The sequence below is a fragment of the Anser cygnoides genome, chromosome 1, assembly GCF_040182565.1.
Source record: "Anser cygnoides isolate HZ-2024a breed goose chromosome 1, Taihu_goose_T2T_genome, whole genome shotgun sequence".
In the NCBI taxonomy this organism is placed as follows: domain Eukaryota; kingdom Metazoa; phylum Chordata; class Aves; order Anseriformes; family Anatidae; genus Anser; species Anser cygnoides.
This window is the reverse complement of record NC_089873.1, coordinates 159,142,402-159,167,268: the sequence shown is the minus strand read 5'-3', so window position 1 is coordinate 159,167,268 and position 24,867 is coordinate 159,142,402. Positions and strand designations below refer to the sequence as shown.

General features: G+C 36.7%; 1 protein-coding gene across 6 annotated transcripts in view; it reads left to right on the top strand.

The window, feature by feature from the left end:
• Positions 1–24,867, top strand: part of GPC5 (glypican 5) — a 770,806-nt gene that overhangs the window by 153,015 nt on the left and 592,924 nt on the right. For all 6 annotated transcript variants that reach the window (XM_048078008.2, XM_048078014.2, XM_066986959.1 and 3 more), the window contains exons 4-5: positions 12,323–12,456; positions 16,496–16,621. In XM_048078008.2, the coding sequence (XP_047933965.2) occupies positions 12,323–12,456; positions 16,496–16,621 (260 nt within the window). The remainder of the gene's footprint in view (positions 1–12,322; positions 12,457–16,495; positions 16,622–24,867) is intronic.

Sequence of the window (24,867 nt, the reverse complement as noted above, 5' to 3'; positions counted from 1 at the left end):
AGCAGAAAGGGATCTGGGGGTGCTTTAGTTATAAAACTAGTTATATTTTAAAATTACAATTTGTATTATATCTTTAATTTTAATCATAAAATTAATTATATTTTTCATCATATCAAAATGTGTAACTGTATTCAGCCTTGTGTGCTTTTAACTTTAAGCAAGCATGTATTCCCATTAACAATTTACAAAAGACAGAACCAGAGTGAGCTACATGCCATATACTTCTTGAAAAAAAGGAAAATCTGAAATTTGTAATTTTCAGCAAAGCAGACTTTGCAGTAAAATTGTGGAGTTCTGCCTGAAGCTTTTGGCTTATGTTTGTGCCATCTTTACTTTGTTGAATTTAAATAACTTGATAAATTGATAAATTTAAATTACTTCAGAAGTTCAATATAAACTGATTTGTGGAAGCTGCTGAACAGTAATTGAATTTAAAGTCCTCATCTTAAACACTTCTGTATTCTAATCTCATTGTGTTGTAAAAGAAGGTTTGATACCTAACTTAATACACAGTTGAACACCATCACCTTCCATTTCCCTCCATCCACAGATAAGCATCCAACTGCAGCTGTGAAAAACTGTGTGCTTATATAATAATTTATATAAAATATTTTTATACATCAGTCATTTTTTGAATGTAGCAAGGAGCAAGTGTACTGCAGTCATGACCTCCATCTAATTCAGATTCATCTAGTGTTATATTTCACTTACCCAGTATTTCAAAGTGGAAAAGCTCCTTGCTTCTGTCAAGAAGCTTTCTCCAGAGGCTTAACTGAGCTTCAATCACAAGAAAAAAGAATAGAAAATTTTGAAAACAGTGAAAATCAACAAAGCAAGTTTTTATCACTTGCTTGGAACTAGTGAAATTACCAAAATAGTTGGTAAGAAGCGTGGGAGGGTTTAAGCCATGTTTCATGTTTGACATGAAGAGGGGAAGTCATTGGGCAGCCAAGAGATCACAAGTGTTATTTCTCACCACTGCAGTCACAGCAACACTGAAGTATATAAACTTTTCTCAGCTAGCATCGGATAACAGGAATTTTAAGGTAAATTTTGAAGACTACTGAAAGTTTTGAGGAACGAGAATAAAACTTGCGCTCAGGGTTCCAAATGTAAATGAAAAAAAACCAACACCATCACCTATAAGACCACAGAAGCACGCATCTGCTGATCCAAAGATGAATAGTCTCATAATTGATCTTGAAACTTTATGCTGTTTGGTGTTTTAAATGAGCAATGCTCAATCACAATATTGCCTGGAAAAATAAAGACCTTTTTCAGGAAACCTGTGCATACTAAGTACTTACAAAGCAACATACAAACTAATTCACAGTCCACTTCTGCAGGTATTAAGGAAAATAAATGCAAATACAACATGGAAAAATATGACACAAGTTTTACAGAAAGTCAGTGTTTAAAATGAAAATAAATTTCAAGTAAAGAAACCCAGGTCTCCCTAGTGCCAGGCAACCTGAGAGTATTTACTGTGGTAGTCTTTGACAAACATTTTTACAGAAACTCTGAGGATTATGGAAAGTTTACATGTTAATATACATATATATTTTGTATACATATTTATTGCATGGTTGTATAAAAAAAAACAAAAACAACTAAGGGTCCTGGTTTCTGTGCACAAATAAAGTAAAAATACAAAACAGCATTAGAGATTACTATACTGAAGCATGGTCTGTTTTAGAACAACTTTCAGGAGCTGATTTTCTGAGACATCATTGACTGTATTTTTAGGTGTGTATAAATTACGCAGGGCATCAAAAATGTAAGTTAAAATCTGGAATTCTGTATGGAGGTTTTCATGGGTGTTGTGTAAGTTCAGTGATGTTGATAGCCTAAATGACAGACAGTTTGATTTGCAAGTCTTTTCCAACTCTAAAGTGAAATATAGAGGAAACCAAAGTTAAGTTCTAATAGACAGAATGCTCTGTTGTCTAATATAAAACAGTTTGAAGATATATGCTTAAATTTATTCTTTAAACATATGAAATGATCAACAAAAAGTCAGGTATGGCAGACATTAATTGAAAGATGTTTGTATAAAGGATAACAACTGAGTATGTTTACATCATTTCATCTTACACATAAGAAGTCATTTCCAGACTCTGCTTATCTGTTTTCCCATTTATTTTTTCTTGCTTTATCTCCCTTGTTTCTGTAATCTTGCCCTCTTCACAACACACTATATTCTACCACTATAAATGCCCATAATGTTTTATAGACTTTGTAACTAAAAACAGTGTTTTCCAAATAATGACAAAATCTATAAAACAGCATGGACATTTATAGTGCTACCATATTTAACATAAAAATGGTAGCAAACATCCCTCAGCATCTCTTGTTTGTCAGAATCCCTGTTGTATGCTCGGTTCTGTAGAATTCAGCTCAAAATTTGTGCCTTTTCCACTGCAATTGGTTTATTTGCCTTTAACGTGTAGAAAAAAAGGTTTGCAACCATGGATAGAATAAATATTAACAGAAGCAGTAATACATCCATAAATATGCATGCATTTTGGAAAAAATATATGTTAGGATACGATCCATCCCTTTCATTTAGCAGGGCATCACTTTTCAAATGCAAATTGGAAAGAAGAAAAAGATGATGAGTTATGTTGGACATATGCTTGTTAATATTCTGTTAGTGTCTTTATTTTAAGGTTTATGATACACCAACAGATATGTGGCAAGTCCTTGTTTCTGCCAAGAACTTCTTAAATACAAGAGCAGAACATGAAGCCATGGAACCATGTCTATCAAATAAAGTTGACAGCTACATTCATTTCTCTTCTTCTCAGTATTTGAGTATATGGTGGCACAGCTTTCAATACCTGCTTCAAGATGCATCATTTCCAATTCCCCTTCGTTCAGCCAATTTTCCTTTCATTTATGGAAATGCGAGAGAACATATTTCTCACCCTTGGTGAGAAGAGGTTCAAATCCAGTGTCAAGTTCACGTCTCACGCCTTTCTGAAAAGCCTTGTGCTTCTTTCAATCCATTTGCCAAATTGCCTGGGTTCCTCTTCTGCAACGCTTCGCTGGAGATACTCGTTTTATTGGGTGTCCATGGCACGGTGCTGGCAGGGGGCTGCGGGGCTCCTCTGAGGGGCTGCCCCTTGCCAGACACAGCCACTTCCAGCCGGCTCCAACAGCCCCACCACAGGACACAGCTGGGTCCAGCAGCCATGGGTGGGCAGCTCTGGGAAAACATATATGAGAAAGGTTAAAAAATGTTACACAGCAGTTGTGAGAGAGGGCAACGAGAAAGAAAGTGAGAGAACCAGCCCTGCAGACCCCCCAGGTCAGTGCAGCAGGAGGGCAGGAGGTGCTCCAGGCAAGGAGCAGAAGTTCCCCTGAGGCCTGTGGAGAGGTCCCTGGTGGAGCAGGTTGTCCTCCACCCCCCCACGATCAACACAGACATGGCTTTGGCAAGCAACAGCAAGCAGTGCAGTTTTGCGTAAGGTAAGTTCAATACAGACTGCCAAATAATGTAGAAACATATCATGGCATGCTTTATGCATTCCTGTTTAATGTGCTTGAATCAAATGTGCATCACAATTTGAAACATTTTTTGTTATATCTTCAAGTTTGCTGCACTTCCTTTTTAAAATTGAGATCTGCTTTGTCAGGAAATAATAGAGTCCTTAATATACCTTCTTTTGGGGGGGGGGGGGAACACACGACACATTTAACAGAAGGTTGGGCAAAATTTAGACAAAATGCACAATTTAGACAAAATGCACAGATCCAAAATGATCCTCCTCTTTCCATTGACTGCATTCCATTGACCTTTTCAGACTCAGAGGTCTGAAAAATAGTGTGGAATAAGCATTCTGGACTGCCGTCAAATTCTGGGTTTAGATGGCATACTGGATGTCTAATTCTGCTTTGGCACCATGGCAAGCTGTCTGAATGTGTTCACTGGGAAACTAACTGAAGGTGAGGAAGATGGTCCAAGAGGCTGAAAATGCAACAGTGTGGTTCTTTGTATTTGCAGAAAGAGAAGAAAGGAGGCTTTGCACTCCTTTCCATAAGCCAAATAAGAAGCTTGAACAAGTGTAAAGGAAGAAGTGAACCACGAATCCTTTCTGTAGTCTGTATTTTCTTTTTTTCTTTGCTCTTCCTTTTTCATTCTGAAACAGATTAACAGTGAGCTACTCAGCTGAGCAGTCTTCTGGTTCTCAGCTGGCCCTTAAATCAGCTCTTTGTACTGCAAGAGAAAAACTGTATGATGGCAAATCCAGAGATTGTGAAGCAGATTAATTTTTTGGACTAATTTGGTCCCTTACATGACATATACATGTATGAATAAGTGACTGCTTTGTACATAATAAAGATCTTCATAGAAAAATGTTTTTTGAGGTTCAAATGAGAGAGACTTTTTTTTTTTTTCAAATGAGAGAGACTTTTTTCTAACAGTGTTTTTTTGATTCTTTATTATCATGAAAAGGTAGACCCCAGTTATCTAAGGAATGGATGGCAGCGGCTTACACTGAATGAAATAATGTATTATGACTGTTACTGTAAATGTGCATGATTTTATTGACATACATACTTCTGTTGCAGACCTTGTTTTCAAAACTACTGTTGCCTTCACAATTTTGAAACTTAAATTGGAGCCTGCCACAAAGTGTAAGCACAAAGAGCAAATATGCAAACACGGTGAACTTGTTTTGCTTCCACAAACTCTTTTATGTGTTGTAAATTATAATGTGTTTCTTCTTTTAAGTGAGCAGCATGTCTGATAAAGGCTATAGAGCCCCATTCCTGCTTTTCATTGACAGTTGCATTCCTACTGAGTTTCTGTTGGTGACTCTGGATAGACTTATATTTAGATTTAATGAACAATTCTGTGGGTATCAGACGAGAAGGCAGAATAACGTCAGCCCTCTACGTCAGAGCTATACTTGCAGGGGACACAGAAGTAAGGAGCAATAAAGTATATTTTAACCACTAGAGAGCACAGATATGTCAGTCTCAGTACACACAGGGAGCTGATCTTTGGAAAGGACTACTGCCGGTTTTATATAATTGCTTTTCAGAGGAGAACCACAGAGTGTTTTCACTGAACATAAATGAAACACCTTGGCATCCACTGAAGCAGACTTGGATTGGGAGAGCTGGCAGCCTCTCACAAGAAGCAGTTTTGTTGAACTGCCTTTGAGGAGTTTGAACTGGCAGTGCTGTATTCTGGCTGTAGGATAACTTGGCCAAGAACATTAGGATTTCCCCTAACATTAAGCCATTAAAAAAAAAATCACTTCCTTCCCTCTCACCCTCATTCAGAAGAGGAAACTCTTTTTTACTGCCAGACTTACTGTTAGTCCCTCATGAAAGGAGCAGCAGAATTGAAACAATTTAAGATTTGATAATTAAAAAGTGGAAGATATAAATTAAAATTATATTAAGTAATTCATACTTAATGAACTAGCAGATTTTATTTTATAATCACAATGTACAGAATGAGGAAGGAAATCAGAGATAATTAAAGACTGATAAGACATGAGACCAGCCTGAAGAACCCAGGCTGAAGCACTGGTTTTGGTAGAGGAGGAGGATACAGGTCTCAGTCACATGCAAGCCATGAACTGTGGGTCCCAATCCAACAGCCTGGACAGCAGTCTTTTGCAAACCTCTATTAAAAAAAAAAAAAAAAAAAAGATTAAAAAAATACATATATATTGTGTATACACCTAGTATTATTGTCTCTTCTTTGGTCCTCCATCTTGAGTATAGATTTCATTTCCCAGAAAGGTGCATGGCAATGACACTGATGCCCCACTACTACCAAACATAGTGGAATAATTAGTTCTCCAGTGGTACATTTATTTATATATCTCAGAAAAGATTTTTTTTTTTGTTGTTTCCAACATATAATCCTCTTTTCTTTTTTCTTTTTAATTTTTTTTTTTTTCCTGATGAGGCTACTACTGCTTTGCACTGGACACAACCCCCATTTTGAGGCTGACCACATCTCCCATTCCCTGTTCCCCTGTGCTGCTTGGGGGGAGGAGGTAGAAGAGGGAGGATGGGGGAAGGTGTTAGTAGTTTGCTTTTAGTTTCTCACTGCTCTAGTCTGCTAGTGACAGGCAATTTATTATATTAATCTCTCTATGCTCTCTGTTTTACTGTGACAATAATTGGTGAGTGACCTCGCTGTCCTTATCTCAACCCTTGAGCTCTTTCCATTGTATTTTCTCCCCCTTTTCCTTTGAGGAGGGAGAGTGAGACAGTGGTTGTGGTGGAGTTCAGCTGCCCAGCTGGGTAAAACCACCACAACTCCATCTTACTTGAAAAATTTGTAAATACGCTTTCTCATGTATCGGCTGAGTTTTTAATTATAGTTTTGAATAACATTAATTCGGAATTATTTAACAAGTCCATTTAAGTCTTGCAGGTGATTATAAATTGAACGTTTAATAATTTGTGCAAGCATCATTCAATTATCAGCTTTAGTCTGTAATGCTCTAGGCTGTTGTTCACGTTTTCCACTTCTAGGTTATTTTGGACTTCTCTCATAAATTCTGTGAAATGATGAAACCTGTTAGTGAAAGTTATAAAACTTTAGGTTGCCGCAGTAACTCTGGAGTTTAAAGCTTTGGATGATGAGGATGTATTACCAAGAATCCTGGGACTACAGTAGAGAAAGAGACTAGTTGCAGAAAAAGAATTAACAAAGAAAACAATACAGTATTTCCCCATGTTCTTCCTATGTTGCTAACACTGGTGACACCCCACTGCTCTTTCCTCAGACAATCTCATTAACATCTTTTTCCCATTCTGAAGAAAAAACATACTGTTTTAACAAATGCTTGTTCTCACGGTATCTAAGAACTTGAACTTTATCTCATTAGAGAGTCCTTTACTCTTTCAAGCACCTCTGCACGCTCTGACATCTCAAAATACATTTTTCGTTGCAAAAGAAGTTTAACATTAAATAAGCAACTGTTACAAACAATAAACGATAAAAGCCTGCTCAAGTCCTTGGAAATACTGAAATGTTGGTGCTCCCTCTTGTGGTTTAACTGAAAGAAGAAAAAGCAAGTTAAACGAGCGCCAAGTGCGTTGTTATACCGGCTCCTGCTGCAGGAGCTCGGCTGGGGATTATTACAAGTTAAGAGGAGAAGCTAATCTTGCTTTGAGAAATCGTCATTGTCACCTGCTTACATGATCAAAAAGTGCCAAACGCCAAGAAGCCGTCCTTTCCTCTGCTGCTGGCAATGGCCGCCTAGCAGAAGGAGGTGCAGGACAGAGCGCGCTGCTGTATTGCGCTTCTTTTACTCCTCCGTATGGTGCACAGCCATCTACCTGCAAGGATTGCACATCCACTTGCAGGGTTTGAATCTGAATCAGGAAATGTGAACTTGAACTGCCTTGTGTTTCTGGATAAACATTTTGGGCAGTTTGGTTAGTAATCAGTTGCTGGAAACCCTTGTGACATCAAGAATCTCTTTCTTGAAGAAAGTGTTCAACTTGTGCATTCCTAGAAAACCTAAAAACATTCACTTAAGCCCAATTTTTATTGTTGTTGGTAATATAGTTTCAACAAATTGTTCTGCTTCCCCTCCCCCCACACACAAGTGTTTGAGGGGATTTAACTGTAAGGGGTGATGGCAAATTTGTGATCTGATAGCTAGACCGAAAGCTGTCAATCAGTTACTGAAAGCACACCAAGCAGGCTGTGTCCTAGTCTAGTGAATGGGAGTGACACTTTTATTTTCAGTCTTTAAATTAAACGTAGGAATGATCATTGCATTTCAGAATTAAAAAAAAAAAAAAGCGAAATAATTTCAGTAGAAATGCTGAGGTCAGGAAGAACCATTTTTGCAGTGCAAAAAGGTCCCGAAGGATGTGACCAATTGGCCCTATTGAACCTGTGAACTGATATGGCAGTGTCCTGCTGTTACCAACATAATGCTCACATCGTTGTCCAGCTCTCTTTAAATGTAAAGGTTTATGACACTCAAGTTTTCCAAACTGTGTGTAACCAGAGATGTTCAACTAAATTGCACCAAGCAAAATCAAACTGTCATAAAGTTCGTGTGTGGCACTAATTGCAATTTAACTGCATGGTTATTACAAGAGCTTTTAATTAACCCAGTCATCATTCTGTGGCATACAAATTGTGCATAATAACAGCATGCTGAGTATAATGACAATAGGTTTGTCTGAACTGTGAAAATCAGGAGTTTTATAATTTTCTGAGGTTTCCTTTTATGCCATTAAATATTGTGCAGTATCTGTTTAAGAAAATTGGACCAAAGTGGGGAGATGGGGAGAAAAGAAAAAATCCTAGGAAGTTGCTTAGGCTTGTCTGTTTTAAAATTTTACAGTGGTCTTTAATTCTTTCTGAAATTTGGTGAGATTTGTAATTCTCTTTAGAATAATATTTTTGGTGATTGTTTCAGTGTCATTTTCCTCAGGGCATTTTCAGTCCTATCTGAGAATCATTTTATATACTTTTCAAGGATCTTGTGTTTGTGGCCAAGAAAAATGCTCAGATGTTTGTGGGAGTGTTCAGTGTGAATACCCTTTCAGCGCAACTGGAGGGCAGGATGATAAGAATACATTCTGATCAGATATTGCTGCAAAATGATCATTTGTTAGCTCATTAGTGTAGTGAGAGCAACCCCCTTCTCCCAAAGTGAAGATTCAAGTCTTTGCCTCCAAGGACTGACAGTAATAGCACTGGATGATTTTTTTACAGCCCAAAGGCTAAGAATACTGAGACAATGTGGCTAAAGGCTGTTAAAATCCTTCTGGAAATGGTGGAAATACAACTAACTGGCATTACACTTGTACCATGTACACTTTCCAGATACTTAAAGAATACATACAAAAACCAGTAGACATTATTATGGAAAAGTGTGCTTGCTTTTTTTTTTTTTTTTTTTTAAATGTATCATCAGCTCTACAGTGGAAAATGAAATTCTGACATTTTAGTTTTAAAGTATTTGTCTCACAGACATAACAGGCATCTGAAGGCAAGATAGTACTACAGGACCTTTTAATGTGCACAACAGCTTACTGAAGAAACTGTGTGACAGTGAAGACTGGGCCAGTGAGGGAGGCAAAGGTATATCTGGCATCCATGTACAGTTAATGGTTTGAATATGACATAAAGATGACAGCCACCAGTGAACAGCTGAAAAAAAACCACAAAAACAAAACAAACAAACAAAAAAGCAACAGATCAGGTTCAGGTGGGTGAGTGATGCAAGTGTAGCGTGTCAAATAAAATGAAGAAACCAACACCACACAAAGCTAGCCAGGCAGACAGTGTTCCCAGGGTTTTAAATAAAAATAAAAAAAAAGAGAAAGGTAACAGACAAAGACATTATCAGAGTACCTGCTTGTACATGCTGAAGTAGCTCACTCTGCAGAAACTCTGTCTGAAGAAGGAAGTGACTGTGCTAAAAGTTAGTGAGGTAACTTTCAGCTGCAAGAGATGTTGCTATCATTAATATAACAGCTCTCAGCAGTATGACTACTGGCGTGTACTTCTTTGTGGGAACGGCAAAGGTGTGTGTAGTGCTGCACAGGCACTTTTTACAATTTAACTAATGGCATTTTCAGAATATTCCATAGATATGTATGCAAAGTTTATATAAGACTATTTTTTAAAAAAGATTTTATATTTGAAACAAAGGTTTATTTGTAAATGTATCAGTGAATGCAAAATTCCCCAAATCATGCTATGCATTTCTTGAGACATTCACTCAAAGTGAGTAAACAGAGAGAAAGGTCATGAGATAGTATTTTGAAGCAGCCATATAATGTATAAAATGAACATTGTCCGTACTGCAAGCCACTATGACTGTAAAAACTACTCATTTTCTTTATTTGTTCATTTTAGTTGGAGTAAAACATAAAGACATTTTATTTTAATTTCAAGGAATATAGATATCTGTGGATTCTCCTGCCTTCCTAGAAGAGCAATAGGAATACATATGGAGCAACAAATACATATGTTTTTTCAGTTTATTGTAGCTGGAGCTAAATATCCCTTCCCCTTTTCCCCTTTTCCTTTTCCTCTTTCCCAAAGGGCCATCACTCACCTCCTCAGAGCCTGTATTAGCTGGTAAATCGCTGACACCATGTTCCTCTGTCCCTCACAGGCTCACACCCTGCAGTCTCTGAGAGTGCCAGGACAGCTGTGGAATCTCTTTCAGACATCCAAGGGCCAAAGTTGGCACAATGTACACACCTAACCTGTGCCCGTCATGAGACAGATGCTCCTTCCCAAACATCTGGATCTGACGCTCACTATTTGTTAAACCCTTATTTTTAGTCTTGATGAGGCAAAACTTGTTAAAGAGCGTATGGCAAGCTAGGACGGAGGCGACCCAAAACATCAGTTGCTTTGTCATAAAAACTGATCATGCCTATAACACTCCCACGCCAGTGTCACTTCAGTAGACAGTATGAGCAAAGTGAGTCAAGTAAAATGACAAAAGTGTGTTTTTAGATTGCTGCAGAGTGGCTGAGGGGATAGACTGCTGCAGCGGCTGGAAAAATGTTGCACTTACGGGGCAAGCTTGCACAAGAATAGGTGAAGCCTAGAAAGAGCATGCAGGGGGAAGGAGGGAATGGGAGCCCATTAAAAATCAGGAAGAGCGTAGGGTAATCTGCTCTGAAGAAGAACTAACAGGGGAAGCTGTAGAAGAAGTGTGAGGGAGATCTGAAACTGAATTTGAGGGCAGGCACAAATGCAAGATGCTCTCCAGCAAGACACTGATTCTGATAGGAAATGGTGAGGTGAATATTTAACATGATGTGTAAGGTGTATCCTGTTAACCATATGTCGAGAGGCAACTGTAAATTCATGCACCTCATTTGAAGGGAATTAAAGCTACATATTGACCACCTAAATTAAGACACATGATTCACAGCCAGAAAGGACTTTTCACCTTCAACTTTACTCTCACTTTCTATTCATAAGGCTTATTGATATGTAGTAGTAATTCTGATTCCTTCAGAATTTTTTCTAAGCTAGTAACATTCAACAAGTCTTCCATTTTTACACCAGTTACACCACCATGCATAACAGCAAAGAAAAACACCAAAACTGGATATGTTCACTTAATTTTAAATTTCAAAGATGTATCTTAACCAACACCATATCAGTTTTTAGGAATAAAATTGTGTGATAGTCATTAACATGTGTAATTGTAACTTGAAACATAAGATTAATTTTCCTTCTCTGTTCTTGTATTTGGAGATAAAAAATGCAGCAGGGAACGATAATCCCTGTTTTATAATATATATACACTTTCCTCTTTCTTGTGAAAGCAGTTTGCCTGTGTTTGTCTTTCAAAAACTGGATACCTATTGTAGAGCCCAAAGTGATCTCCTCTGTCCCTTTTAAGAAGGTTGACTCCTTATCAAAACCGAGTTTTAATAAATCACATGCAGGATTAGTTTTTCAGTACTGCATACATGTTAGGTTAAAGAAGATGTGCTCTTCAGTCTGTTTAACATACTGTCTGATGTGATCCTCACCATGAAGAATCTCTTACTTAATAAATATGTATGGCACTAATTATTTTTCTTCAGTGACTAGGAAGAATAATGAGCTATGAACATGAACTGGTATCGTCTATAGCACAAAATGCTCACTATCACATTTTACAAAGAAGAAAATGGGAATTCATGTGAATTTGTATCTATTGACATCTGGATCAGAAAACCAGGCATATAAAATCCCTTGGTATTTTCAACATCTGTGGTCTGAATCATTAAACATGCATCTTGGATCATTAAATTTACATCTTGCAAAGTTGTAATGCAGGTTTCCACCATGCTAAGTGTTCACTATATGCTCTGAGTAACTGTGCTGAACGTGCCATAATAATTCATCAACCCTGAAAGAAATCACAGAGTTCAATACATATTAAAAAATGTGATTGGGGTGTAATACAGAAAAATGGAAATATGCTGCTGTTCACAGCACATTGTGATCTCTGAAGTTACTGTCACTGTCTGCATAAAAATACAGTTTCTTGATAAAAAGCAAAAAAGCCACATTCAATAAAATACACGTGGTGACTTGCTTATACCCCTTATATTCCTTCAAAAGGAGTGATTTTGTTTGTTCTTTTCTTTTATAAAATGAAATAGAATTGTGTTTACTGCATTCATAATAGACATACTGTTGACAAGTACGATAACTAATGATATTTTTTGTAGCTAATCTTTAGCATATGTCCACAGACTTTCTTTCTTATTAAAATGGACTTAAACTGAATTGAGGGATATGTAATATTTTTTGCTTACATATGTTCTTTCCTTCTTATGACTATTTTTCCTTTAGGTGAACAAGGTATGTGGCCCTCCTGTAAGGAAGCCTGCACAGTCTCCAAGTTGCTCTTTTGATCAGAACAAAGATAATGAAGGGCTGAAGATGTTCTCAAGAGACGGTGAAGAAACCCTTGCCAACAGAAGAAAGTAAGACATTAGTTTTACAGCCAGAAAGAAAGAATAAAGTAAGCCATTAATTTTACAACAGAATAGCTTATATTCAGTGCAGTGGCATGCAATAACAACTGCAAAGAATGAAGCATTTCAGCAACACAGTCTGCTCGGTTACATTTTGGAAAGAGTCATTTTATGACTTTATGACTTTATGTTTTCCAGTATAATGGATGTATGAGTGGGGTCATTTGGTGTGTTTTGAAATATTTAAAAGAGTGGATAACTAAAATATGAATATGAATAAGAATATCAGCTCTATGTGTAAATTTTCAAATTACATTTAAATGGCACATCATTGGGTATTACTGCATCTGTCAAGACCTGATTGTCCCTTTTACCAAAAGACTGTACAAATTGATCAGACAAAAATTATAATGACTTCATTCTTACATACCTTCCTATTGTGAAAAATGAGATAAATAAGTATTTAGGGTTAAGTCCTGGCGTTCTTGTTGAAGCAAATCCTGTGGATTTTTTTCTTTGGTTCTTTAGCCAGTACACAGTGAATTCAGGTGACTGCAAAGACAGCTCCTACACAGTTAGGGAAAGTTTACGCTGTAATGCTGAACCAGATAAAAATCAAATACCTAAGTGTTTAAGCTGCCATTATATTCAGTGGGGAGGAGGACTCAGTTCAGCTGCCCACACAACAGCATGAGTTCAGTGCCATTTGAGGATGCCCTAAGGTATCCCAACTGATCTTCTGCTGCCCAGAAGGATATAGATGTCCTGTAAGTTTTGCCATATGTTGCAGCCTTGTGCAGGGATCCTGGATAGCTGAGGGCACCTTAAAGGCCACCAGATATTCTATCTTTAGACAAATGAATCAAGTCTTTAATGCCTGTAAGGAGTAATTGCACTGTAAGGAGTAAGGATAGTATTACTGGTGAGATTAAAGGCTCTATTAATGCAAATCATATGCAAAGGAAAAATCAGAAATTTCATTCCCATCACAGCGTCCACTAAAATACAGAGATGGTTTCTTTGGCCTCTTTTTTTTTTTTCATTTCAGTTTGCAGTGCAAAAGGAGACTGAAATGAGAGAATTCCAAGGAATAATTACTAATTTCTGATGTCTGGAGAAGCAAATGTGCCCCTGAGCTTCAAAGGCAGACCATTCTAGCTAGTGCAATGTTCTTCATGTTCCTAAGCAAGTTCCTGATGTTTACTCATTGCTAGCACTCTGCAAACATAAAATTGTATTCTAGTATCTCTATTCATCAAGGACTGATCCATGATTCAAAAAAATAGTGTCTAGGCTGACCTCAGTGAGATCTTATGGGATACCAGAGGCAGTGGGCAGCACAAAACAATGTTGTTTTCCAATGGTTTACCCCTGTCTGAGGAGCTGGAACCACTTTATGGCTTGCAACAGGAACTACACCAAAAAGATGGGAGATGTAGAATGAGGGGAAAAAAAGTTTTTGAGATCCACCAGCAGAGATTTCAGTTTATCAACTTCATAGTTCATATCATCTTCCCTTGCTACCTCCTGGATCACCTTCTTCCTTATTAGTCACAATCACTTTATATTTGTCTTTATATTCTCATGGGAACTGTAACAATTCCTCATACAGAAGAGCAACTTCAGCAAACCTTACAGCCTGCTTTTAAGGAAGCACGATTCTCCCAGTCAAACTCTACTTTTTTTTTACCTTCCGACCTGCTTACCTCTGGCAGCAGGGTTGCTCTCTGCAACTTTCACAAGCTTTAGCAGAAGAGAATAGGCTTCTCCTAAATGGTGGAGGCTTGATCAATGACAATTATCTTAGAAAAAAACAAGAGAACAAAAGGACTCCATTAAATGTGTGACTCCCGAGAGATCCCGTTTCCTAATTTTTCTCAAATCCACCTGCAGATGAAAGTTTACATGTACATGTACATTAAAGAACAATGCACATGTTGGACTACCTCTGCCTGAACTTTTCCTAAATTGTTTTCACCATCAGAAACACCATCAGTTTAAACATCACCATCTTAGGCAGGTATTTTCTAGCAGTATGTGAGATAAGAAGAAAAGGAAATTCCACTTTGCTTTTGACACTTAAAAATGTCAGATGAATTTTAAAAATTGCTAAGCAGAATATTACATAATAGCATACAATCTTAAAACATATAAAATGCTTTTTGCTCTAAAATTTAGCTTTGCAGATAGGTTATAACAAGGAGAATAAAATTGTAAGAACAAAAACAAACAAAAACATTGCCAAATAAACAGATAAGAAATATTTGTAGCTTGCACTGTCTGGAATTGCACATTTGTGCTCAGCTGCCTATAATTACATGCTATCTGGTCTAAAAGATGTTGATATGAAAATTGACATTCAAACCATCTGCCCTTCTAACTACTTTGGTCAGACATCTACAGGGGCTGAAATCAGTTATTACTTCTGTATTAACTTCAGCTTTGCCTCAGGATGTATCTGCTAATAAACTAAATAACTGACCTTTCTGTTACAACGCAATATGGGATAATATATCGTAGCAGCTGTATTTATTTCCATTTCTGTATTATACACGGATTGATTGTACAGAAGAAGAAATTTCAACTATTTATTATCAGAAGACTTTAATCAGTAGTCTTCATCCAGAACATAAACACAATGCATAGTCAAAATCAAAATCAGTCCCCCTCCATGGGAAATGGAAGAAATTTGCAAACATATTATGCATACTGTATGCAGTTTGGGGGTTGGAACAATACAGGATACAACTATCCATGGTTGGGAAAGTGCAGGTGAATCATATTTATATACTTAAAATAAACTGTGCATATACAATTACAGGATGAATAGTCAAAAATGACCCTACCTGAGATTTTCAGAGCAGCAGTTTTAGACAGTGATGCACTTAGTTCACTTTAAATAATCACCATAAATCTGAATCACGGTGCTTTGTGTAGAATATTTGCCCTACACTTACAATTAAAAAGTGGCTTTTTAAATGATAGACTATGTGTAATTACTCATGTTTTATCTGTGCTAATTTTGAGTAAGCAAAAATTAAAAATTTAATTCCATTTTAGATCTATGTTAATTAAATGTAATGAAATGTCTAGAACTTCTGGAGCTTTTTTTTTTTTTTTACAGCTCCAGACAGCATTCAAGAAGTTAACATAAAGACAAGCTTGCTGGCTTACAGAGCAATGAGTACAGCATTTGTTGGTCCCTTTCTTCTTCATGCCTGCGGGTCATAGATAACTCAGTATACTGTGATATTCTAAACCAGAATAAATAAGTATTTTAATTTTTCACAGCAGGAATGGGTCTCCCAGGAAGAGATTTTTCAATACATAAGCAAACAATTTATAAACAGAAATATCTCAATCCAGTTACAAACATACTAACTAAAAAGTCATTCATTTGTTTTAAGTGCAAAACCTTATCATTAGCTCTGGGCAACTTGGCAATTCTTTAAAATAGCAATACATAATTTATAACTTAGCAGCATAACATGGTAAAATTGATGTCTTTTGGCAGACAGTAATTTAAATATCCACTAAATATTTAACATCTACATCTTAAACCCATCCTACCTAAATCTTGAATTACTCCATAACTCTCACCAATACTCTTTCTAGTATTTGTAAGACTGTGTAGGGGACCAGTTGGTAGCGCTGAAAAATGGATGACATTAATATACACCTGCTTTTTTATTTGCTATGCTTTCCTTTGGCTCATTTTTTATTACATTTGTGCAAGTGTAGCATTGCAAGCTGTATCAAAATTATGCAAGAAAATTTCAGGACGGAGGAAAATAACCCCTGTTCCAGAGCATGAATAAATTGTTTAATTTTGACAATAAGAATATCAACTCTGTAAACTACTGAAATGTGTCAGAGAGAATCTAACTTTGATAATAAGCAATTGACAAATTGATTTAAAACATCATTGGAACCAAGAGAGACATTAGAAAAAGCATATTCTGTATCTTCTTGTAGACATGCACAACAGCATAACTGCTTAATGTTATTGATTGACACTGTCTATTGTTTCCTGTGTTCCTCTGTGCAGAGAATTTATCAGCCACCTCCGGCTCTACAGAGCCTTTTATGGCGGGCTGGCTGATCAGCTGTGCGGTAATGAGTTGGCAGCTGCTGATGGACTCCCGTGTTGGAATGGAGAAGATATTGTAAGAAGGTACCTTTTTCACTCACTTTTGTCTTTTCTTCTGTATTTTTCATTGCTCTAAATTAGCCAAGTGGAGTCAAGTGCATTGTTTCTCTGGATATATGTCAAAGCCCATTTGAAAAACAAGTCAGCATGGGTACCCTTCTCTCAGGCCTCATCTATAAACAGAATAAAAAAAAATCTCCCTGTATTTATGTGTTAAAGAAAAAAGAATCTTACTGGTCCTCAGACATTTCTGCTTCAAAATTATGGAGCTTAACTTTACACTGGTTAGGAAAAGATGGACTGGCAATTACAAAATATAGTTGGAAAAAATGAATATGGATTTTTCTTTTAAAGGATGATTTTTATAAAGTGCTCCTTCTAATACAGAGTTTGTGATATCAGATAAGCTGTTTGCTTAAAACTTTCTCTGGCTCTGAAGAATGAACTAATCTCTTAATATATGTGGTGTCTCAGGAGAGCACTATAAGTTAAGACACCGAGATAAAATGTTTTAAAGGTGAAACACATGTATTGTTTTATGTATGCACTAGCTTGGGAGACATCACTCAGTAGCAATGGCAAAGAAAAGATAAAAATAAACTGCTAGGCTCCTGGATGCATATCTCTGGAATCGATATGTTTCACAACTTACAAGATACTGTCATTTGTGAATGTCAGATGGATTTTCAGAGAAATGATATCTGTGTTTTTGCTTTATTGCTCTCATCAAGAAAACAAGCATTACTCTGAACTTTGTGTGGTGACATGAAAATATTAAGTGGTTCATTGCAATTATGTTTTGTAAAGATCATGCTCTTATTACCAAGATAAGGTAGTATCAAAGAAGGTGGGTAAAGGCTGTAAAGGTGTGTTAGTAAAATGGGAGATAGCTGGTACTAATCAGATCAGGCAGTGACAGTCTGCATCTTCAGCATGGGTTTATGAAAAGCAGGTCCTGCCTGCCTAACCTTATCTCCTTATATGAGAAGAAGATTATAGGCTTAGTAGATGAGGCTGTTGATGTTGTCTACCTGGATTTTAGTAAAGTGTTGGACACTGGTTGCCACAATATTCTCTTGGAGAAACTGGCTGCGCCTGGCATGGACAGGTGTACAGTTTGTTGGGTGAAGAACTGGCTGGATGGCTGGGAGTCATAGCGGAGTCCAATCCTCTTGGCAGCCAGTCACCAAGGCTCAGCACTGGGTCCAGTTTTGCTTAACATTTTTATCAGTGATCTGGATGAGGGAATCAAATGTACCTTCAGTAAGTTTGCAGACAATACTGAGTTAGGCAGGACCACTGAAGGTATGAAAGCTCTGCAGAGGGATCTGGATAGGCTGTGTCAACGGGCTGAGTCCAATCGAAAGTCACTCAGCAAGGCTAAATGCTGGGTGCTGCACTTGGTTCACAACAACCTGATATAGCAGTATGGGCTTGGGGAAGAATGACTGTAAAACTGCCCAGCAGAAAAGGAGAGGGTGGTCAAGCACTGGAACAGGCTGCGCAGGGAAGTGGTGGAGTCCCCGTCCCCTGGTGCTTAGGGACATGGTTTAGTGGGTGACATTGGTAGTAGGGCGATGGTTGGACCAGATGATCTTGGAGGTCTTTTCCAACTTTAGTGATTCAATGATTCTATTTAAGAACGTGGATGTGGTACTGAGACATGGTTTAGTGATGGTACTCAGTAAGTCAGCTTGATGGTTGGACTCAGTGATGTTGAAGGTCTTTTCCAACCTAAATAATTCTATGATTTTATGATTCAGGCATCTCTAAATAGGTTATGTAGGAGCTGTAATGTATTGATTAGTGATGTCTAAGAAAACCGTAGATATCCTTTCAGCAAACAGCTACAGATCTGCTTTTGTTTATCATCTTGGGTAGTCCAATGCTTTGCAAGCACTAAGGCCCAATAAGGGGTGGACCCTTAATACTCTCATTGCCCTAATTTGTCAATAATCTTCTCAGGATGAATTATCCTTTCATAGATATCTGTATTTCAGATTTAATTTCAACTTTACATCCTGGCTTTTATTTTCATGCTTTTCCCCAAATGAGTTATAGTATTCTTACCAAATGTTTCAGTAAGAATTTGAAGTATCTTGTAATTACAGATTTCCTAAGAGCAAGTTTCTTGTATTCTTATCTTTATACACATATGGTCTTACTATTAATATGTTATATATTTTCAAAACTATATTACTATACAGTACTATTATATTTTAGTCATTATATTATGACATTGTTACTATTATTACACTGTTATATTTTAAGAAGTATGATTAGAAGCTTCAGTCCTTGTACATCAATGAAACATCTCATTAAATTCTAGACTACAGTGTTTTTTAAAAGTAATTTTATTTGATTAAAATATTTAATTAGCACAATTTATTTGTGGCTCAACCTAAAGATATAGGTGGTGACAAGAATTCCATATGTTAAATGAAAGACCTCCTTGATCTTAATTTAACTTATACATTTCCTTACTAAGGTATTTTATTTTTATATAAAAATATATATTATTTTTATATTGACTTTGACTCTAAATTTTAATGTTAACTTACTGAAAGAGCTAACAGCACTATGTAGATAATATTTAGAAGTAGAGAGAGCTGATTAAAACCAGAAGAGCGGAACGCTCTGGGTTACTCTAGGTTATCAGCTGGAGCTGAGACCTGTAGATTAGTTTTCACAACTCAACACCTCTACTTGTACACTATATTACGATGCATATTCTTCTGCTTCAGTAGCTGTATGACTGTTTTCTCACCTGTCCCATTCCTCCCATTCGTTTTGCCTTGTTACTCAATCAAAATGTCCTATTGTCATTTTTTTTTCTTTTTTTTATTTGTTCTTTTGTAACTGAAGGGGAAAAAAGTCCATCCTGCACATCCTGAAATCGTTTATTTTTTTCTTATTATTACTACTGAACTGCTAAGCTATGGAAAAAAGGGCACTCTTATTTTTACACTTAGGCAGTTTCGTGTGCTTGCTATGAAAACAAGGCACATGTAACACGAGTTCAGGACAGGAGCACAGATCAAGTGTGTGGTGCCTGGAGTATTCTCTTGGGTTATCTTGGGTCAAACTATGTCTCAGAAACACTTTCAACACACTTAAACAAACAAATTCTGCAAATTTAAACACAAGGAGAATTTGTTCGAGCAAGAAAGGTTCCTAATCTGCTCCACATATTGTGCTGGAAAATGACAGTTGGAATGGATCAATGAATCAATCAGCTAATTGATTACATTAGCAATCAAGCAGCATTGGAAGTGATGGTGTTTGAGAATATTTTGAAGAGAAATGAAGATATCAGGCTTTGGGAACATAGACTGAAGGCAGTGATCCTAACCACTGTGCAGACAAACCAATTTAGAAGGGACAAAATGAATAGAAATACAAAAAACAGGGCAAGTGGTTCAAAATCATCTTGATGAAATTCAGCATAAGCCCAGTTACAGGTTTTTCAGGAAAATAGTGGCAAACTTGAAGAGTATTCCCAGGAGCATTATGAGAGCAATCAAGAATCTAGGAAACTCAGTTTACATAGGAGGAATGAAATACCTGGATCTGTTTAACCTGGAAAAGAAAGAGCGATGGGAGAAAAAGCAAAGCGCAAGCAGGCTGTTGCTATGGGGAAGAAAAGTATCTATTATCTGTTTCTATAGTGGCTAGGACACGTAACATGTAAATTATGATTAAATATTTGAGAGAGATTTCTAGTGGTGAGGATGATAAACGACAAAAACTGGTAGTTTCAGGTCTGGCATTTGCCTGCAGGAACATGTTTAAGAACAAGCAAAGTAAGGCACTGCGAAGTAATGCATCAAAAAACTATTTTTCCTTAGAGATACCGAGGTGAATTGGATAACCTCTTAGGAGCTCCTTCAGCCTTCGGATTCTGAATCTAGAATTATCTAAATCTTGTGTTGCTCAACTTCTGTTCTCATGATCCTAGGATACTGTGACATTTTAGAAGCAATAATGATGTGGGCAGACATCATCTCTCTGTCTCTCTCACACACACATACACACACTTAGTGAATTTGTCTGTGCAGTGTTCCTGGCTACTCAGGGAGAGGAGGGGAAAATCTGTATTGTTCACACTACTTAAATGTAAATGGATTTTATCTGTTTTGACATGCTTCATCTCTGGTTTTGCTTTCTGTTTAAAAATTGTGTACCATAGCTGTTGATGACTGCAATTTTGGCCCTTCCATAGGCTACATAATACTGGTGCATGTGTATCAGCACCTGAAGAGATTACTAAGAATGTTTGCTGTATCTGTGTTTAAAACTGCAAGCAGCAATAAGCCCTGGAGACAGAAGATGGGTATGTTAAAAAATAAAAAAAATAAAAAAAATCTTTGCTTCTCTTCTTTCTCCTCTGTGCATTTTTTAGTTTAGGGTTTTAACAGCTAGCTGTAATACTATATCTCAGATAAATCTTGTATCTTTTGCCATATTTCATACCACCTAAGAGATTATCAAGACTGGATGGGAAAAGGTCAAAAAATCGAAAAGAGGGTATTATTTAAATGAAAGCTTTCCTAACAGTTTACATTTCATATGCTTCAGCTGCTTCCTTTTTGGCTTAATACATATATATTTTTTAAATAACCATAATATCATAACAATTTGGCCCTCAACTCTGAAACTAGAACTTGTTCTGAGTGTAGCCTGTTACATGGTGTAGGTTCACACTTTCATCAAAACTGAGATAAGAATCCCTAAACTGCTGTATTCATGTCATTTAAGAGAAGAGGAGAATTCAGTTGGAAGGGACCTACAAAGATCCCGTAGTCCAGCTGCCTGACCACTTCAGGGCTAACCAAAAGTTACAACATATTATCCAAATGCCTCTTGAACACAGACAGGCATGGGGCATGGGACATCAACCACCTTGCTAGGAAGCCTGTTCCAGTGTTTCACCACCCTCATGGTACAGAAATTTTTCCTAATGTTCGGTCTGAACCTCCCCTGGCACAGCTTTTTGCCATTCCTGCATGTCCTGACATCATTTACCAGAGAGAAGAGACAGGCATCTCCCTCTCTGCTTCCCCTCCTCAGGAAGTTGTAGAGGACAATGAGGTTGCTTCTTAGCCTTTTCTCCAGAGTAGACAACCCAAGTGTCCTCAGCCTCTCCTCACAGGACCTGCCTTCCAGCCCTTTTACCAGATTTCTTCTCATTCATGAGGTGGTTTAACTGACTTTTATACATTTTTGGTTGTCCAGGGCACATGGCTAGAACGTGAACAGGGATGAATTAAAAGTCCACAGAGGAGAGCTGAATGTAGACTTTACATCCTGAGACCAGTGATTCCACTGAAACAAAAATAGATGTGAGGGAAGGAAATAGTAAAATTATGCATGTTGAAGGACTCAAAAGTAATAGGGATTATTAAAAACAGCTAATCAAGTTTGGAAGGAAGAGTTTCATATGAAACACATATCAAAAGTATCCAAATTAAGAAGAATTAAACAGCCTGATTGATTTTAATTGCTGAGCAAGCTGTTAGAAAATGATTATAATAAGCATCTATCATCAAAGAAATGTTTAGGTTTAGCACAGCTCTTATGCTGGGGAAGGAATGTTCTCCTTAGACTCTTAAATATTCTGAAACAAGAGTTCAATCCCAAATTAGTTCTTAGCCAACAAAAGCAGATAAATGGTGATATAAAGAGATATAATGAATTCCTCTTAGTTTTCTTCTATTTGAGCTAGCTCTCACATCCTAATGAGGCAGAGGTGAAACTACTATCGAAGGCACCACTTGCAACCTATGCAAAAAAAAAAAAAAAAGCCTGAGCAAATTGAAATGTAAGAATAGCCAGCTGTGGCTTTTACTGCTTTGCCTAATATGCCATTGTCAACAAGGACCAACAACAGATGCTTAGAGAAAAGCAACTGTAAATTTGTGTTTCTTCACAACTGGCAAATTTGGCAATGCCTGCTCCAGAACAGTGAATGTTCAGTCTTCTCATGAACTCATGAAATCTTAGCGCCGACAGCATTCCAAAACAAGCCTAGCATTCCAAAACTAGGAATTGGAATCAGAATTGTTCACAGTTTTGTTTTGACCTCCCATTGAAAGAAATCCAAATGCTTTTAGTCTGAAATATTTTTGTTTTGGACTGCTGCTGCCCCCTTAGGGATACTTGGAAGAGAGGTCACCAGCATATGGCACCTGAGCTATAATGAAGAATGAGGACATCTAACCTGTAAGAATATGTAGCTCCAAAGGTCCTCCCTGAATTCAGGAGAATTTTTTCATTCCAATTTATAAATTTGCATTTGGAAAAGTGCTGGTGTCAGGTTATATTCGATGTCTAATCAGCAATGCCATTAGTTTTACCACTCCCACCCACACCCCCAAAAAGAAACACCATTAAGTTAATATTGATCCTATTTTGGTTGTGAGAATGAGAGGGTCTTATGACATTTTTTTCTGTGTCATCACAGAAAACAAAAGACATTTATATTTTTGTCATCAACGTGTAATTCAATAATAAAATAACGATATTTGTCTAGTTGCTGGTTTTCTGGAAGTAACTTTTTCTTGTCTTTTTTTTTTTTGAGAAACTTGAAATATTATTTTTACATTATCTTAATGAATTTAGGAATTATAGGGGAGGACATAATCTGAACTATTCCAGAGAAAGGCAAAAAACAGAAGAAAGAAAAATACTGGTTTGATAATAGATTGTATAAAAACTATGTAGTTTATGTAAAAGCTGAAATTCTGAACAGTTTTGAACATTCTTTGTCAGTTGTTCTTAGGAGATCCAAGTTTGATATTAGGTGAAAACTGAAATGGTATATAATTCCTTTGTTTTACATTAACTGTGGGCCTTGTTCTCTATTTTGTCAGGAAGTATACACACACAATAAATCATTCCTGCTTTAATAATAGTAATGTCAGTTTTCAGTATATACTTAGATAAGTCTCATGACATTTCAGAATAGAATTTATTTAATTATTTAAAAGCAGAAAAATATGTATTGCATTTGATTACCTGTAAATAAATGATCTGGTTATCCTTCTGTTTACTTGAGCAAATGCATAGTTTTCTGTACTTTTTGTCATTTGTCATGCACAGCAGAAGTTATAACGAAAGGGTTCTAATGCTGGGTGAATTTATTTTTTTTTAATAAGTTGGCAATAACTTTCAAAATGTATTGTCTTTTAAACTGAAAAGCATGATTTGAGCTGTGTTGAATAACTGCTAGCCTATATAAAGTCTGAAAGATAGACAAGAGAAAGAACAGTGACCAAGGGTATTCTAAGAGTTTGAATTCTGGCACTATAATACCTTCATTCTGGAGTGTTTTGTTCTTTCATTTTACACAGCCATAAAGCAAACAAACAAACAAACAAAAACCCACAGATTTACTCCAGAATTTAGCATTAGAGATCTGTTGACTATTAAAAGTTTTTCTAGGGAGTTCAGGGCCACTTTACCATAGTTTGTGAAATGCAACAATGGAGGCAAAAAGTCTGTCATCTGTTTTTTTGTTTAGTAAGGTTTGACATTATTACCAATGAAAACTCATGCTGCATAGTTCAAAAGTAAGCCTAACGTAAAATAAATATGAATCATAGCTGATTATACTTGACAGAAGATTTGTGTATTTGTGCCTCACTAAAGTTCTTATAAATGAAATACAATCTAATTGGATTAAACTTTTATATACACGATACCTTTCAAGTAATATATTTAGTGATATTTTACAATAAGATCCCTTGCACAGTGATGTTCTGAAGCATTTTATATTTTTAAATGCAAATTATTTATCATCTCTAGCCATGGCAATGTAATTCAACAGTTCTCACTGAATTATTTAAACAATATTTTGGGTTGTGAAAAATCTTCTCAGGGGTCCTCTCTTCACTGTAGTGTTCACAGCAGTCCTGAATAAACACTGCAGGTTTACTAGTCCAGGCAGAAACCTTTTGAGTACTTATGACTGCGCAAGTGTTCAGGACTTCAGCATTTGCAGGTTTTCCTTCCCACCTTTGTAAAGGTATGTTTCGTTAGCTAACGACTTTCCTCTTGACAGAGTTGTAGGTCAGATTTTCAATGAGCATCTTGCACTGACTGGATCTATACTAGTGAAACTTAAGATTCTGCTGTTTATTTTATTTTACTTATTTATTACATCTCCACAGCAGGCTTAGTTACTTCTGTTATCCTAAATCAGGATTGATTTTAGAAATCTGGAGATTGGTCAGGAGTCATATGAGAAAACCACTGATTTTTTCTATATG